This window comes from Varanus komodoensis, unplaced genomic scaffold, assembly GCF_004798865.1.
Source record: "Varanus komodoensis strain SLA01 unplaced genomic scaffold, ASM479886v1 scaffold14_1, whole genome shotgun sequence".
NCBI classification, from domain to species: domain Eukaryota; kingdom Metazoa; phylum Chordata; class Lepidosauria; order Squamata; family Varanidae; genus Varanus; species Varanus komodoensis.
The window spans coordinates 5,040,415-5,056,850 of record NW_025335438.1 but is presented as its reverse complement, the minus strand read 5'-3'; the positions used below and the strand labels follow the sequence as shown (position 1 = coordinate 5,056,850).

Here is a 16,436-nt window from a genome sequence, read left to right as displayed (position 1 = left end):
GGAAGGAAGGAAGGAAGGAAGGAAGGAAGGAAGGAAGGAAGGAAGGAGTGAGCGAGCGAGCGAGCGAGCGAGCGAGCTTCAGGCTTTGATATCACAACAAGCCACCATGGGTTGTTGTGCCATACAAACCAGGTCATTATCTGTTTTAAGACATCCTTTACATAGCCCACACTCACAGGGTGCAGATGACACAACAACCTTAGTTGGGATTGGGTGTGCAAATTGCTGTCCATGGGTGCCATGGCTCATCATGGGTTAAAAAAACTATGAGGAGCCACAGAATACGATCTGAAATGATCAGTTAGATCTACTGAGCAATTGCCATGTTAGAAGCATTTTGGTGCAATAACATTACTATACTATAGGGGCTTTCTCAGGGATGATGTGATTTCTCATGTCTTACCAAACAAGCACTTTTACTTACTATTATATCTCCACCCCTCACAAATTGTACTCGGGGCTGAAATATCACCAGATCACAGATGTAGCAGATATCACATAAGATGTCTATAATGATCCAGTATATCATGTTACTTGATGTCTGAACTGGGAATACTAATCGCAGTGGGATAAACCAGCAGTTCCAGTTATAAGCTACGGTGACCAAGAACAGCCATCCTATATAGCGACGATCTGGAAAACAACAAAAGTACATCTTTCTTAAAACACCTCTTCTTGTTTGAGATTTGTTAATGCATTGTTCTGTAGATGCAACAAAACATCCTAGGAAAATTTTAATGAATTCTCAATTTAATTGTATCCTGAGAACCAATTGCCTTTTTATATATTGGCTTAACTGTGCACCAAACTTACTCCAAACAGACCAATTTTCAAATTAATAATGGGTCCCATTTTACAGACTGTTTGTTAAGACATGTATTTCTATATTGCCTTTCAGAATTCAGCCAAGGTGATTTATAAATATTTCAGAAAAAAAGAACAGCAGTGACATAAAAACATTAACTATTGCTTTTAAAAGGCAAAACAATCTTAACAGCTAAAAAGCCAAATTTAAAAGAAGTATGTGTAAGGCCTCTTTCCTTAACACAGAGAGTGGGAGCCAATTCATAACTTGAATGGGAATATGCTCCTGAATTTAGGAGCAACAGAAGGGAGACCTGTGTTACTGACAAACAGGCATCAGTAAATAAGGCTGTCTTCAAAAGGGCCTCTCTTGCTGATCTTACTAACTGTGCAGGTTCATAATGAGATAGATGGTCCCTAAAGACACAGGCAACAAGCCCTTCAGAGCAGTGCTGTATTGACCTCTGGCCCCTGTTTCAGAATTTTTTTTCTCCCTTACAAAAGAGGTGTTTTTTCTTCCTTTTATATAGGGAGGGGGAAAACTCTATTACTTTTTTCTGGGGAGGGGAACAGTGTTTTCATACACCCTTTTAAGTTTAGGAAGTGCTTCAAGGATCTCTTTTTATTTATTCATTTATTAAAAACTCCTAGTGCACATACAGCAGCACGAGACTCTAAAGAGTGGCTTCTTCATCCCAACAGCATCTCTTGAACTTCTGTGAGAGCACTAGATGCTGCCCTCTTTCATGAGCATTCAGGAAGAGTTCCTCTCTCAGGCTGTTGCAGGCAAGAATAAATGAGACTCAAGAGCTTTAGAAAAACTCTAATAGGATAGACCTCTCTGGAAAAAGGTTTGCAGCCCAGGAGGAATTCCAGGACTCCACTTTGCAGAAAGCTTTTTGGAGAAAAGCTCAGTGTTGCTGAAAGCAAGAACAGCTTTTTTGCTTTGCAGATAGGCTTCTTCAGCCTAGCAGTGCTTCCTGAATGCCTGTGGAAGAGGACAAAGTCTCAGAGAGTTCAGGAAGAGCTGTCAGGGTGGAGAAACCAAGCTATAAAGAATCCCAGACTGCTACAAGCATTTTCATCCATTCTTCTAACTGGCTTTCTTTTGGGGTTCATGTTGTCATCCCAGACAAAACTGCTTCAAGCAAGGCAAATATTTTATATGAAAGGCCATTCTTTGACTGAAAGTTTCCTCCAGAACCTTAGAATCAGCATTTTAGGTTTTAGACCCTATAGGTAATGTAAGACTTAATTGTACCTGCATTAATGGCTATCCACAAAAACTGTATAACAATGGTGGGTCTATTGACTTGCAATGAGCATAACAATACTTTGGCCTGTAAACTTCAAATCAGCATAAACATGCTTTTCCTAATGGATTTTACTGGAGGGGTTTTCTTCTTTTCCTGGCTTTCAAAACCAAAATGATCTGTAGTTAGCTTTATTTTGTGCCTGTAGATGCGTACATTGTTTGGGGTCATGAAACCTCACACACTAAACAGAATGGGCATAGGCAGGTAGGAGCAGGGCTTTTTTTGTCATCGAATGCACAGGAACAGCGTTCCAGCACCGTTTTTCCCAATGGATTTTACGAAGTGATTTTGAATCGTAGCAGATCAGCAGCAAACATCATTAACATAGTGCCTGCAGCCTGCTATTGTGTCTGCTATCTGATAGTGAGCTAGTGAGGGGCTTGGGACACTCTGCTGGCTGTGTGTGTGGTCCTGCGCTTACTGCGGGCAACGTGAGTTCCGGCACCTTTTTTTTTTTTTTTTTACATAAAAAGCATGGGGTAGGAGTATTTTTTTCCTCAAACTATTTTTGATTTATAGAGAGAAAACTGTAAAAGGCAAGTGGCTGAAATTAGAGGATATTATTTACTCCTCTAAATTTGTTAATGTTCTAGAAGGACTAGATTTTCAGTCTACTTATGTCTCAATTAGTTCCTCGTGTGATCCTGGAGAAGGATAATCATCACAGAATGCAATTAAAATAATAACTTAGCTACCACCTCCACCTCAAAATGTAAGTGGAATTCCTGTCTTCCTCCCCAAGAAGAAAATTACTGTATTTTTTGCTCTATAAGACGCACCTGACCATAAGACGCATCTAGTTTTTAGAGGAGGAAAACAAGAAAAATATATTCTGAAACAAATGGACACATAATCACAGGCACATTCCCCATCACTTCCCCATGGGCTGCACATCTGACAGACTTACTGCACACACATATTCGCTCTATAAGATGCACATATTCACTCTGTAAGATGCTCTATAAGACGCTCTATAAGATGAGGGGGGGAAGTGCATCTTATAGAGCAAAAAATATGGTACTTTAAATTTTCACCTCCCCAGCCTCTTGTACCAGAGTGTTCATTTCACTCAGACCCTCCTTTGCAATGAAGGAAATGGATGACTTGGACTATTTGATGAAACACTAGTTTAGAACTTTAAAGGATAAAACCAAATGCTTGAACAGAGCCTGGAAAGCTGTTGGCAGCCAATACAAATCCTCCAGTATCGTAGTAGATGTGATCACAGTATTGTACACGGATTAGTAGCCTAGATGCCCCGGCCCTGTACCAGTTGGATGTGAAGGTAAATCAAGGGATGAAGGTTTTGAAGTTGTGCTAAAGATTAGCAATGGGCAGCAAAAGGAGAAATTTTATGAACTAGTTTTAATCATTGCTGTAATGTGAACTGGCCTAATACTCAGTCTGCAGCAGAAGGGTTAACTGACATCCTGGGGGAATGGCTGCAGTTGCCAGGAGTTGCTTCAAGGAGACCCAGGTGTCGAGGCTGCAAGAGGACCAGGTAGGGCTTGGGAATGCAAAAAGAGAGATAATTGTAAATTATAGCTAAGGACAGGGGAATTTGCACTTCCTAAGGAAGCAGGAGATTGGGGGCAATAAAAGGCAAATGGTCCTCACCTGGAATATGTCATGCAATGTCACCCCATGAGTCATCGGATAAATGACAGGGGGATAAATGACGGGAACAGAGAAGGCTTGGAGTTTCTCTTCAAGAAGAGGCTCCCTTTTGCTGCTGGAAGCTCTGCAGGAGAACGTGGTGCTACCTTGTATTTGGGGAGACTATGTCTGATATTCTCTGTTTAGAGCTAGGGCTAGGGCCACTTCATTATTTTGTGTCCAAGGAGGCCAACAGGTCCTGGGGTCTTGGGGTGCTCCAAACAAATGTAAATTGTGTTTGTGCTGCTCTCCAATTCTCCTTTCCCTTCCCCTCCTTTCCTGGGTATGACTGTACCTTATGCATTTTAGTGGTTTTAGACCCTCCACCTCTATTTTGTTAGCCTTTCAAATAAAATCCTTTTCTCCCAATCCTTGGGTTGCTCTGTGCTGAATCCAGTGTCTGGCCCTGAATTGGGGATCAGGGAGTTTCTGGCCAGAGGGTATAGCCCGGTGGGCCACATGGAGGTGGGGACTCTGGGAAGGCTGACTGCTGCAAGGACACTGGTATTCATTTTAGTACTTAGTGCAGTAGCAGGAGCCTTTGTCCTGAAGGAACCCTGATATCAACAGAGGCCTTTATACATCTGTATAGAAGTGGTCCATAATTTCATCATATCTACAGCATCTCTTTCTGTACAGAATCATTCCGCTTACCTGTGTATGCATCTATACTATCTGGTAGCTTCATTTTCTTCATGTATTCTTTCACAGGTGGTCTCTTGAACTTGCAGCACAGCATGTCACAGTAATGTTCCTCTGGTTTAACTTCTTCTGGCTTTTTCTCTTCCTCTTTTTTCTCTTCCTTCTTTTCTTCTTTTGGTGGAGGGGGTGGGGGTTTCTTTTTGGGTGCTAGGATAAATTTCCAAAAAGGTGGACTTGAATTTGATTCTCAAATACACCCTGAAGCTACAACATACAGAATACTAGGATATGCAGTTCTCTGGGATCTCTGTAAACAAGTGTCAGCAAAATGGATACTGCCTCTGAAAAGTGGCAAGGAAGATGGAGATCAGCATTCTTATATATTCACCTATGCAATTATGTAATTCACAGGAGGTATGAAAAGCAAAATGCATTTTTCATTCTCTTCTGAGTAGTATGCATTAGATCTACATTTATTAGATGCAAATGTTTTAACTGGGGTTGATTGGTGAGGGACCAGGTCAGTTTAGCACCCACTGACACAAAAGTATAGGTCCAACCATTGGATCCCTAAACAGATTTACCTAAGTCCCACTGAACTCAATGAGCTTACTTCTCAGTAGATAATACTAGGCTTACACAGTACGACACTTTAATCCTTCAACCTAGACTGGAACACAGTTAAGATGACCAGAGAAAACAAGACTAGAAGTTAGAAAATAGAACCCTTGCTCAATAGTTGCTCAAAGCAACTGCATCACGTTGCTTTATGGTAGGGCCACCCTAGTTATGCAGCTTTTGCCTATGAATGCTAATTGGTATATTAGAAGCATAACAAACTATTTACTGGACTGGTCATCAGGTGCTAACAGTGTATTGATGAAAATAAGCCAGTCTGATTTGAATTATTTCCTAGTCTGTAAAACTGTTGTGTGATCACTTCCTTCATCCTTGCAAAATTATATCTTATATCTATCTATGCAGTATTTATAATAATATTGAATGGTTGTAAGTTCCACTCTAGGGCTTTAGGCTAGTATGGTTTATTTATTTATTTACATATATTTATAGGATGCTTATAATTATCAAAGCCTTCCTCAATGGCTTTTTGAAGCATAATGAGAAAGGCTTCCTCTTTAAAGCTACCATGCCATTTGCCCCAATTCAGCACTGACAACTTGATATAGCGGAGAATAGAAATGGGGATGCCTGACTGTTAAAAGGTTGTTTCTTCTTATCCCAATTTGCATCTGTTGTGCTTTGATCCTGCAGATTACTAGAGAGAAGGAAATGACTAGATAGCATGGTGAGCACCTTCTACTTTAGTGCTTTTCACTCATAAACTAGAGAAGACTTGCATTGTTGACCAGTAACATGTTATTTTGTTCCTCTTCCTCTCAAATTGTAAGGCCACAGGTACTGAAGTGCTGATAAGAGGAGGCATTTTTTCCTTTCATGATTATATATAGGCTACCCTATTCTATTTTTGTATTTCTTAAATTTTTGTTCCTTCCCGATTGCCTTTGGCCCAACCCCCTTTTTTCTACAGCTCCACCCACCACAGGAAGGCAATACCAAATGGAATTCTTCACTCAGGTTGAAAGAGGTTCAACATCCCCATCATGCTGCTGGAAATGAATCAGTTTAAAGTCATTTGAAGATCTGCTTGACAACGGTACTTTATTACCTTCAGACACCTTAAATATATGAAAATAGATGGCCTACAGTTTCCACGAACTTACTGGCTGTTGGGCTGGGCTCAGGTGAAGAGATGACTGGATCGGTCATTTTTTCTTTATAGGTGGCTGTCCTCTCTCGCATCTTCTTGATGATATCTTGCAGCTGGGCTTGAGCATATTCATTAATGGGGGTCCCAGGTCGCTTATCCTCTGTGCTATGGTAGGGAATAGGAAAAAGGATAGCAAAATAATAACTGTGGAAAGTAAGGTTCTGTACAAGGCTTGCACAACAACCAACCAGATTTATATCTTGGCCCTCCAAGTGCTCCACTAGTCCTCTGCTTTTGCAATCTCAGGGCCAAATTAGATGTGATGAGTGGCACCATTCACATGTTTGTCCTGTTCACTGAAAAAGGAGGCATGCTTTATTTAATTGTTCTAAAATGTATATGCTGCCCACTAGTCCAAAAAGGATTCTCTAGGTGGGTTACAATAAAATCAATAATCACAGATGCTAAAAACAACAACAATAAATCCAGGAAGGAGGACAACAAGGTATCACCATAAATAACAGATCTCAGTTCAATTAAAGTACTCAAACAAGAGAAACGCCTTCTTGGATGGCATGTTGTACTTGAATGGCAAAGGCGATAGTGAGGCTAGGAACAGTAAAATGAAAAACATGTTGAGTTTTTTTACAGAAATCTTACCCTGGAAAAGCTGTCCTGCACCCAATTCATTTTGGCCTTTCTGTGCCCTTGCAATAGTTTGTGTGTGTCTGTCACTAACTTCACAAGGAAAGAGAGAAGGGAAATGCCTATGCGTATATTTGTGCACACACATTCTCTCACTCTCAAACACACACCCACACTGACACATGAACACAAGTTAGGCTCCCTCTCCCCCCCCACGAGATTCTGGAATGATTAGGCAGTTCTGACACTGCCATGATTGTAGCCAATGTCTTTCAGATGAGGTAACATGCAAGCTTCTTGTAAAAACGAATCCTTTCCCCATGAAGCTGACTTGTAGTTACAGTGCATGTTTACATTGATTACATTAGATTGTGCTGAGCCTGCATGAAGCTGCTCCTCCTCTCCTGACCCTCATTCACTCATAATGTGAAAGGAACTCCACTGGGGCATAAGCAAAATAGGGCTGAAAACAGCTGCAGAAGAAAGCCTGCATTTAATTTAAATATTTTAAAAGCATGTTAATGCATTTTAAGAGAACACAGAGAATATACTTAAGACTATGATGGGTGGATCACAAACATTAGATAGCTTGGCTTTCATTCCGATGAGTAACCAAATATTTAGAATTTAAACAAATCTCGAGGGTCTTCAAAAGTAAACACAAAAGGGAAATGCAAGAGTTTGAGTGATCAGCTGGAAAAAGTGCTGCTCTGTGCTTTTTTCCAATTTTTGGAAAAACAAAGTGCCCTAGCATAATGGCTGACATAAAGGCTCCATGTCCATTACTTCAGGAATCCCGTCTGTATGAAAGGGCATTGATTCTAGACTGCACCATTTGCTTCTTCTCCCCACAGATTACTCAGATAAATTGTTCACCTGTGCTTTCTCTATTTCCTCTTATGGGCCTTGTCGGAAGGAGGAAGAGGCATATAACTTCCATGGAGAGAACAGTATTTATCCGCCCACAGAACGTACATCTCTCACTAACCGGATTACTGAGGATGTGCAAATAAGCTTAGCTTTCCTTTTTTCTTGTTTTGTTTTAGAAGATTCAGAATAGACATTAAGCTGCTTCCATACTAGCACCTTTTAGCATTGTTCAGGCTTTGTTTTTCTGCAATCAGTTAAAACAGCTCTCATTATTTTATTTATTTATTTATTTATTTAGAAAATTTCTAGGCTGCCCCATTTGCCGAAGCCTCGGGGTGGCTCATTATAGCACTATATTATCTAGCAGTCTTCTACCCATAGACAAACTTATTCCATAATGCTTACACAAAAGTGATTCACATTCTGCAAAGACCTGTATAATGTTAATTAGAAGATTCCTCAAAATATTTGCTTCTTTTATTGCTTCCATGCAGTTGAGATTATAGACATGAATTGTCACATTAGTTTTATCACTCAGCTTCTGGAGAAGAGTTTTAATTGCTGTTTTCCTTTCATTCCTTTACAGTGAAATAGCATAATGACAGGAGTACTAAACTAGGAGTTTGATTCAGATATAATATGAAGATTATTTTTATTGTTGAATTCCTGGTTTGCTTAGCTGCTCCCTCTGGTGTGAGAAACCAAGCAGGAGTGATCAAGCAGCATGCCCTGAGCATGATGCCTGTGAAGAATAATCCGGGAATTAGGCCCAGGTTTAGCTTAGTATTACTGATGGTTGATCTCTTCTTCCTTTCTGGACAGGAAAGGAATTCTGTTATTAATAATTAGATTTGAATATATGAAGACAAATAAGCAAAGTTTAAATACTTATATTTCATCTATAATGCTTATAATAAACATTAATATTCTATACACATCGGTATTGTGATTGAAGGGCATTGCAATATGATTGTCACCATCATAGTTGGTGACAATTTAGTTGGATGTAGTCTCATTAGAATCCAATAGGAATGTGTTTAGGTTGCTGTCATACACTGTGCTTATTTATTTGCATTCAAGCTGGGAAAATTGCTACTTCTTGGCCCCACCTTTTCACAGAAATGCTCATGACTCAAATCCTGGGCCCCACCCAGATACTAGAATTGATAATTTCAAGAGGTGGCAACCCTGATTTACCTCCAAATAATGTGCCACAAAATGAGTGCATTTTGCCACAAAATGAGTGCAGTGCCACAAAATGACCACTGAGAGACAGGGCACTATGAACTATTTTAATCCTTGCTCTGAATTTGTACATGTATTTTTATTATATAATTCTATACTACCCCACAATTGAAACTATTTATGGATAATTTACAATATTATTTATTTACAATAAACCATAAATCAAGCAATAAAAATGCAATAAAATCAGAAAAAAAGCATTAAGATTGTCAAAACGGCTAAAACAGACAATAGCAAAAATGACTCTGCAAAACAGATGGGATTGGTAATGCCCTCAAGTCCCTGCTTGACCAAGTAAGTCTTTAAAGGTCTCCAAAAAGAGGACCGTCTTAGCCTTGCACTGAAAAGATGACAAATTTGGCACTATCTGGGCCACAGTTAGGAAGTTGTTCCATAGACAGGTATCTAGGGTTTTGAAGAACCTTGGCTTATTAAATCTATTCATTTCTCATGGCACACAAGCCGCTCTCATTTCATCTTACTGAACTCCTAAAACTGTGCCCAGAAATGGATAATGAGACCAACCTCCTGTGCCTTACAGAATGGTGAGTCTAACTGGATTGTATGCTTTCTCTTTCCTATTCTCAGTATAATGAAACTGTATTTTTTTGTAAAGCCATATAGCATGATGGATTTTCTGGCTGTTGATCAAATGTAAACAAACATAATATTTTACAATGTGATAGAGTAATTATGCATTTGTAATACATTGAGGCTATCCAATACTGAATGCCAAAGGACCTTTGTTTAAAAAAAATGAGTCACAGATCAGAACAAGTGCATCACCATAAAAATATTTGTGTAATACGTGTCTCTAATATACAATCTTTCCAACAGAAACGTGAGATTTCTGGGCTCAAGCAGTTTTAGATCAAGAGTTCAGCCCATAACAGAAACCCTGTCACTACTTGGCATTGATGTTTTCTTGGTTGGGTGGGAAAGATGATGTTATTCTATACCTGTGTTTAGTTACATCATTCCATGCTTGTTGGGTTACTGACTTCAATTTTCTTCTGTATCTTTTGTCTATTCCTCCCATCTTGTGTAATTTCTTAATAAAATTCATGTGTCAACAGTTTCTCAAGCTAAGCAAAACAAAGTGCATGTTTTCTGTGGAGTTGTACTTTAACTTATTTTGGAAATAAAAACAAGTGAGACAAACCTCAATGGCAATTTTAAAACCCATGTGTGAAAATGCTCTTTGTCACTTTAAGGGAGAGCTCTAATTTAGCATTGCTACTCTCCTGTCTATAGCTTCCCTCGTGCTCTTCAGGCCCTCTTTGTGTGTTGTAGGATTTTCCATGTGCTTTGAGAGGGGAAGTCACCTCTTTCCTGAAGTAACCATCTCTAGAATCTGTTTTTGGACAATTATAGGTCAGTCTCTCTCTGCCCTTTCTGGACAAGGTAGATATGGCAGGACAATCCTAGGTGCTTTCAGATGCAGCCAGCTGTCTCAATCAGTTTCAGTCCAATTTGAGACATCTTTTGGGACTGAAATTACCTTTATTGCTCTGGCTGATGATTTACACAGGGAAAGACACAACAACAGTGTGATTCTTCTGGACCTTCCAGAGCAGTCTTTGATATCGCCGATTAATGGATCTTTTTAGACTGACTTTCCTTCTAGAAGGTAGGGTACTATTGTATTTGTGCTTCCACAGTTTTGGGTATAGTAGATATGATCTTAAAAGGTAAAAAGATAAAGGTTTCCCTTTGACATTAAGTCCAGTCATGCCTGACTCTAGGGGGTGGTGCACATCTCCGTTTCCTAGCCGAGGGAGCCAGCGTTTGTCCACAGACAGTCTCCGTGGTCATGTGGCTGGCAAGACTAAACACCAAAGTGCATGGAATGCTGTTACCTGCCCACCGAAGTGGTACCTTTTTATCTACTTGCATGGTTTCGAACGGCAAGGTTGGCAGGAGCTGGGATGGAGCAATGGGCACTCACCCCATTGTGCAGATTCAAACCGGCGACCTTTCGATCAACCAGCCCAGCAGCACAGCGGTTTAAACCACTGCGCCACCTGCAGCCCCTTAGATATGATCTTAGTAGGTTATTATTTCTTTTCATTGAAATTGGATTTGGTTTTTCATAGTGTTCAGTTCTGTCTCCTGTGTAGTACTTAGTGGACCTAAATGGATAGATAGGTGACTGATACATCTCAATCGCTCTTCCAATTTATAGACATTTTACATGGGACATGTGGGTGGTAAGAAAATGGCAGATCAGTTTGTTCCATCCAGAAAGCTGTGTTGTTTGACTGTCTTCCTGAAGCACATCATTTCAGTGTTAGGGATAAGGGTGTTGCCATTGTTGTGATTTCCCCATGAGCAGATAGGTAGATAGTGTAAAAGATGGTACACGGGAAGATCCTTTAATGCGTAGCATGAAAAAAAATGTTTAAGACACATATCTGATAAGATATTTCAGTGTAGATCTTTCTAAATTTGTAGATTTAGGCAAGTGAATGGAGGAAAAGAACAGCATGGAAAATGAATTAAATGGTGCCAGAATATGGTCTAATACATGACTTATGAGATTGCTGTTTTTCCCACTGGTAACATTCCTGAAGTTTGGAAAAGATGAAGCATTATTCCTATACCTCATGTGTGTGCTGCCCCCCATTCGATCCAATACCAGATGGTCCTCAGGGCTGAAAAGGTTGTACACCCCTGCTCGAGATATTAAATGGGATACAACCATACAAACTTGATTAATTGGATGTAGTCAGTACTTGAATGGGATGCTGGGAACCTTGTCATTGGCAATGGTAGCCATTCTTGCTCACTCTGCTTGGATAGCAATCAGATGGCCTTTCCTACAGTGCGCCCATGAATTGGAATGCATTAATTGGCCTATCACTACAGGACTTCAGGTCTTGATTTATTTATTTTCCATAGTCTTCTGCAGTTGACCTTTACTGCAGTAGTTTTTTCCCCCTGTTTTAGTATTTTTTGGGTAGGATATCTGTTTTATTATTTCTGCAGAGGTAGCCAGATCAGTCTGTTACAACAAAAACAACAAATACTTTCATAGCATCTTAGATGCTAACAAATTCATTCTGGCATATGCTTTCATTTATTCATGTCATCAGATCGTTAATGTTTCATACATCTGATGAAGTGGACAAAATGTATCAGAACTAATTTCAGAATAAATGTGTTAGTCTTTAAGATGCCACATGACTCTTTGGTTTGCTTTATTGTTGCCACTATCTTTTATTCTAATGGTTATTGTTTTATTTTGGGAACTGCCTTTAGGGAATTTTGTGCCCTAAAATTTGGCTTTAAAGTATTTAGCTAAATAACTGACTAAAATGGATGAAACCTTGTGTTTCTATAAGAGAAAAATGTAATATGACTATTACATTTATATGTTTATGTTATGATTATTTCTCTTTATGTCCCTGAAATAAGGCCTGATATATCTGTGTTAGCAGCAAACCACTTGGTAGTAAGACAGTTTGTTTGAACAGATACCCAACAAAATGGCAATAATATGCTCATCTCTCCATCTCTTGATTCCTTGCAGAATTAATGTTGTATCTTGAAACTTGTTTCATGCTCCAGAAGGTAGGCTGAATTTAGATAGATGTGACTTTCATTTTGCTAGGTGATTCCTCTATGCTATAATTAATGTAAGTACAATGATTAATAGCATAATTAATTGCTGGTTTAGTAGCTCTGATTATGTGCCTAAACAACTTCATAGCTACTCTTGGCAGAGTAATCCACAGGAAGGTTAAAGTAAGGCCCTTGCATTGTTTGTTTTTAAACCATTGTCTACTCAAAAGGAAACTTCTAATATAAGCCTACAGAAGTCATGCCACACCAAAGTGAAAATGCAACTCACTAGTTACAAACTAAGTTGAACCAGTCAGGGTCTACCAGACTCTCGTTTTTATAGACTCAGGTAGGCCATGAGCCCAGGAGGTTTGCGGAGTGGCCAGTGGGTGATATTCTGCAAGTTGTTTTCGCCTGCTCTAGTAGAACAAGGATCAAGAATCATCTAACATTATTATTGTTCCTTCATGTTGTCCTTGACCTAAACAGTTAAATCAGTCTATGACAGACTCTAATTTTCCAGGGCAACATCATCACCTTTATAGAACCCATTTGCCCCTTCTGTTAGCCACTCCCTGCTGGTAGCAGCAAGAGTATCGCTCTTCAATAACATATGGTGACAATGGAGCTATACAAATGAGCCAAGATGCGCATAGAACAGGGGTGATCAGGGGTGAGGGCTGGTGAAGCTGCTGGCCGAAACAACTGGTGGGTCACAAATTGCTACCCTTAAAATAGAGCAAGGTGCCTTGGTCTCACTCTTACCCCGTTGGTTTGAGATACCTGGTGGCAAGGTGGCCACTTACACATTACCAAAAAATGAGGACATCAGTGTGCCAAAAAGTTCATATGCAGATTTATATGTATAGATGCACATTTAGAAATAACAACTAGAAGAAAAATACAACACATCTCACTATCATGGGAAAGGCTGGATTTCCAGGCCCCTCTTTTCCCTACTTATGTTTCTTTATCTTCAAACCAGATGGCCCAGACAGGAGCATCTAAGTAGAGAAGTGCCCTCTGACAGCTCTTCAAATCAAGGGCCATCCTTTAAGACACATAGTCACCCTATCTGGTGCCTTACAAACAGAATAAAAGACAAGATATATACCATTATACAAATGAAAAAATGACTTTCTGGTGATATTTTGAGATTAACACCTTTATGATGGCATAAGCTTTCACAAACAGCGCTTCAGTTCAAGAGTTATGCAAAAAGCTTACCCAAGAAAGCTTGTGCCATGATAAATGTATGATGGCATAAACTTTCATGGACTGCAGTCCACTTCATCAGTTGCATGGAAAGCTTATTCACAGAAGCACACACCATAATAAATTCATCAGTCTTTAAGGTGCCACAAGACTCTTTGTTGCTTTTGCTATAATAGATGAAAATGGATATTCTCTGGAAAGTATCCAAATAAAGAATTAGGGGATTGTAAATTCTAGAGTGGAAGCTGCATTAGCCCATTTTGCCAATCAGACAATATGCTGGTGGCACTTTAAAAATGAGCGCATTGATTGTGATACAAGATTTCATGGAGTAGGCCTACCCTTATCAGATGCAAAAAAGAATACCACCCCCCTTATACTGATGCTTCTAAGAATCCTAAATGTATTCCTGTTTCTACTTGAGCAGGCTTATGATTGTCTAAATAACATCAGCTACAGTGATGGGTTTCCTCAACAGCACATTTTCTAATACTATATCAGCAAAGTGTTTCTTGGAGTCACTGGGGAGTGGGTGTGAGCTTGGGTGGACTCCGGGGGATGGTGGAGGACAGGAGAGCCTGGAGGAATGTTGTCCATGGTTTTGTGATGGGTCAGGGCACGACTTTGCAACTGAACAAAAAAAAATGTTTCTGCTATTAACATAGACTAATTAAGCCACTTAAAATGCAAGAATATAAACAGGCACATATCAGATATTAAAGATGGTAACAGATCCTTGTGGAAGAGAATTCAATTTTTCAGGGACTTTCGTAGCAGTACTTAATCTTGCTATTGTTATGTGTCATCAAGGCATCTCCAACTTATAAGAACCCTCCAAATTGTCCTGTCCTTGACTACCCTGCTGAGCTCTTTTCAACTCAACTCAAAGCTGCCGCTTCCTTTATGGGATCGATTCATCTCATACTTGCTCTTCCTCTTCTGCCTTTGACTTTCTGTAGTATTATCATCTTCTTCAGTAAGCCTTGCTGTCTCGTGATGTGACTGAAGTATGACAGCCTCTGTTTTATCAGTTTTCCTTCCAGGGAAAATTCTAGCTTGATCTGATCTAAGACACAGTTGTTCATCTTTCTTTTGGTCCAGGGTACTGGCAAAGCTATTCTCCAAACACATCATTTTTTTCCCCTGCCAGCTTTCTTCACTGGTCAGCTTACACACCCAGACAATAGTAATCAGGAATGCAACAGTGTGGATGATCTTGGCTTTGATCTTCAGTGAAACATCTTTACACTTGATCATTATTTCTAGTTACTTCAGTGTTGCCTTTTTAAGTCTCAGTCTTTTAATCTCTTGGCCACAGTCTCCCTTTGAATTGATAATTGATCAAGGTTGCAATTGCAACTGAAATCTTTCACAATTTCAATTTCTCCATTGTTGACATTAAAGTTGTGTAATTTTCCTCTATTTATCTTTGTTTTCTTAATCTTCAGCAGAAGTCCTGCTTTTGTATTTTCTTCTTTCACTTTCATCAGGAGCTGATTAGTGCAGTCATTCCATAGCTGCTGCACTCTTCTGCATCTCCTTTCTAAGGGACTGGAATGTATACTGAACATTTCTAGTTGGTGCCATTGTTTTGTTTTACATATTGGTTGGAATATTCTTGTTAGGATTTAGACTGATTCAGTCACTGCAGCTTGGATTAACTCCACTGGCACCCTATCTGCTCTGGATGCTTTGTTCCTTCCAAGTGCTTCCAAAGCAGCTTCCACTTCACCTTCTAATATTGCAGGTTCTTCCTCACAGAGTTACTCTTTGAAGGAGTCCACCATACTTCTTCACTTTTGCATAGTTTTTCTTTATATTGTTTTGACTTTCTCTTTATTTTATCCTGCTCAGATAATATGTTCCCCTGTTTGTCTTTCAGAGCTTCTAATCTAGTTTGCATTTCCCTTTGAGTTCTTGGATCTTCTGGAAGAAGTCTCTTGATTTTCCCTCATTTGCTGATTTTCTCAATTCTTTGCACTGACCAATGTAATAGTTCTTTGTGTCTCTAAATGCCAGGCTCTGAAATGTTGCATTCAGGATTCTGTCCATATTTTTTTCACCTTTTACTTCTCACCTATCTTTATCAATTCCAAGTATTTCTTTTTCATCCATCCAGGCTTTTTCTTTGTTTTTGCCACAGGAATGGCCTTTCTGCTTTCTTCCCTAATAATGTCTCTGGTTTCAGTCTATAATTCTTCTGGTTCACAATCAGTTAAGTAGTGTAAATCTGTTCTTCATGTTGACCTTCAATTCTTCAGAAATGTTTTTATGTTGTATTTTGGTACTCTAATTCAGTTGGTGATCTTTTTCATCTTCTTCATGATTTTTGATATTAAGAGTTCATAGTCATTACCAAAATCTGTTCCTGGTCTTGTTTTGGCAGCAAGAATACAGATGCTCCACCCTCTACTTTTAAGTACATAGACTCTTTGCTTTCTGTATTGATCGTCTGGTGAAGTCCATGTGTACAGTTGTTTGATTGGCTACCTGAAGTATGTATGTGCAATAAACAGATGGCTAGTGTCATAAAATTCTATGAGTCATTCTTTTGCTTTGTTTCTGATCTCTAGACAAAGTTCTTCTACAACATTTAATTCTCCTTTGTTTCCTACCTTTTTATTCCTGATTATGATCATGTCCTGTTTTGGTGTGTTATCAGTTTCCTTTTGGATGCCCACATAAACCTGTTTAATTTCTTCTTCTTCAACAACATCTGTTGTTGGAATGTAGAGATGAATGCTGATTAT

The 16,436-nt window shown here is 39.3% G+C and overlaps 1 protein-coding gene across 1 annotated transcript in view; it reads right to left on the bottom strand.

Moving 5' to 3' along the window:
* CNGB3 (cyclic nucleotide gated channel subunit beta 3) overlaps positions 1–16,436 on the bottom strand; it is a 69,547-nt gene that overhangs the window by 30,265 nt on the left and 22,846 nt on the right. Inside the window, exons 4-6 of the mRNA XM_044424329.1 lie at positions 6,161–6,312; positions 4,431–4,625; positions 425–633 (exon numbers count right to left, since the gene is read on the bottom strand). Of these exons, the coding sequence (XP_044280264.1) occupies positions 425–633; positions 4,431–4,625; positions 6,161–6,312 (556 nt within the window). The remainder of the gene's footprint in view (positions 1–424; positions 634–4,430; positions 4,626–6,160; positions 6,313–16,436) is intronic.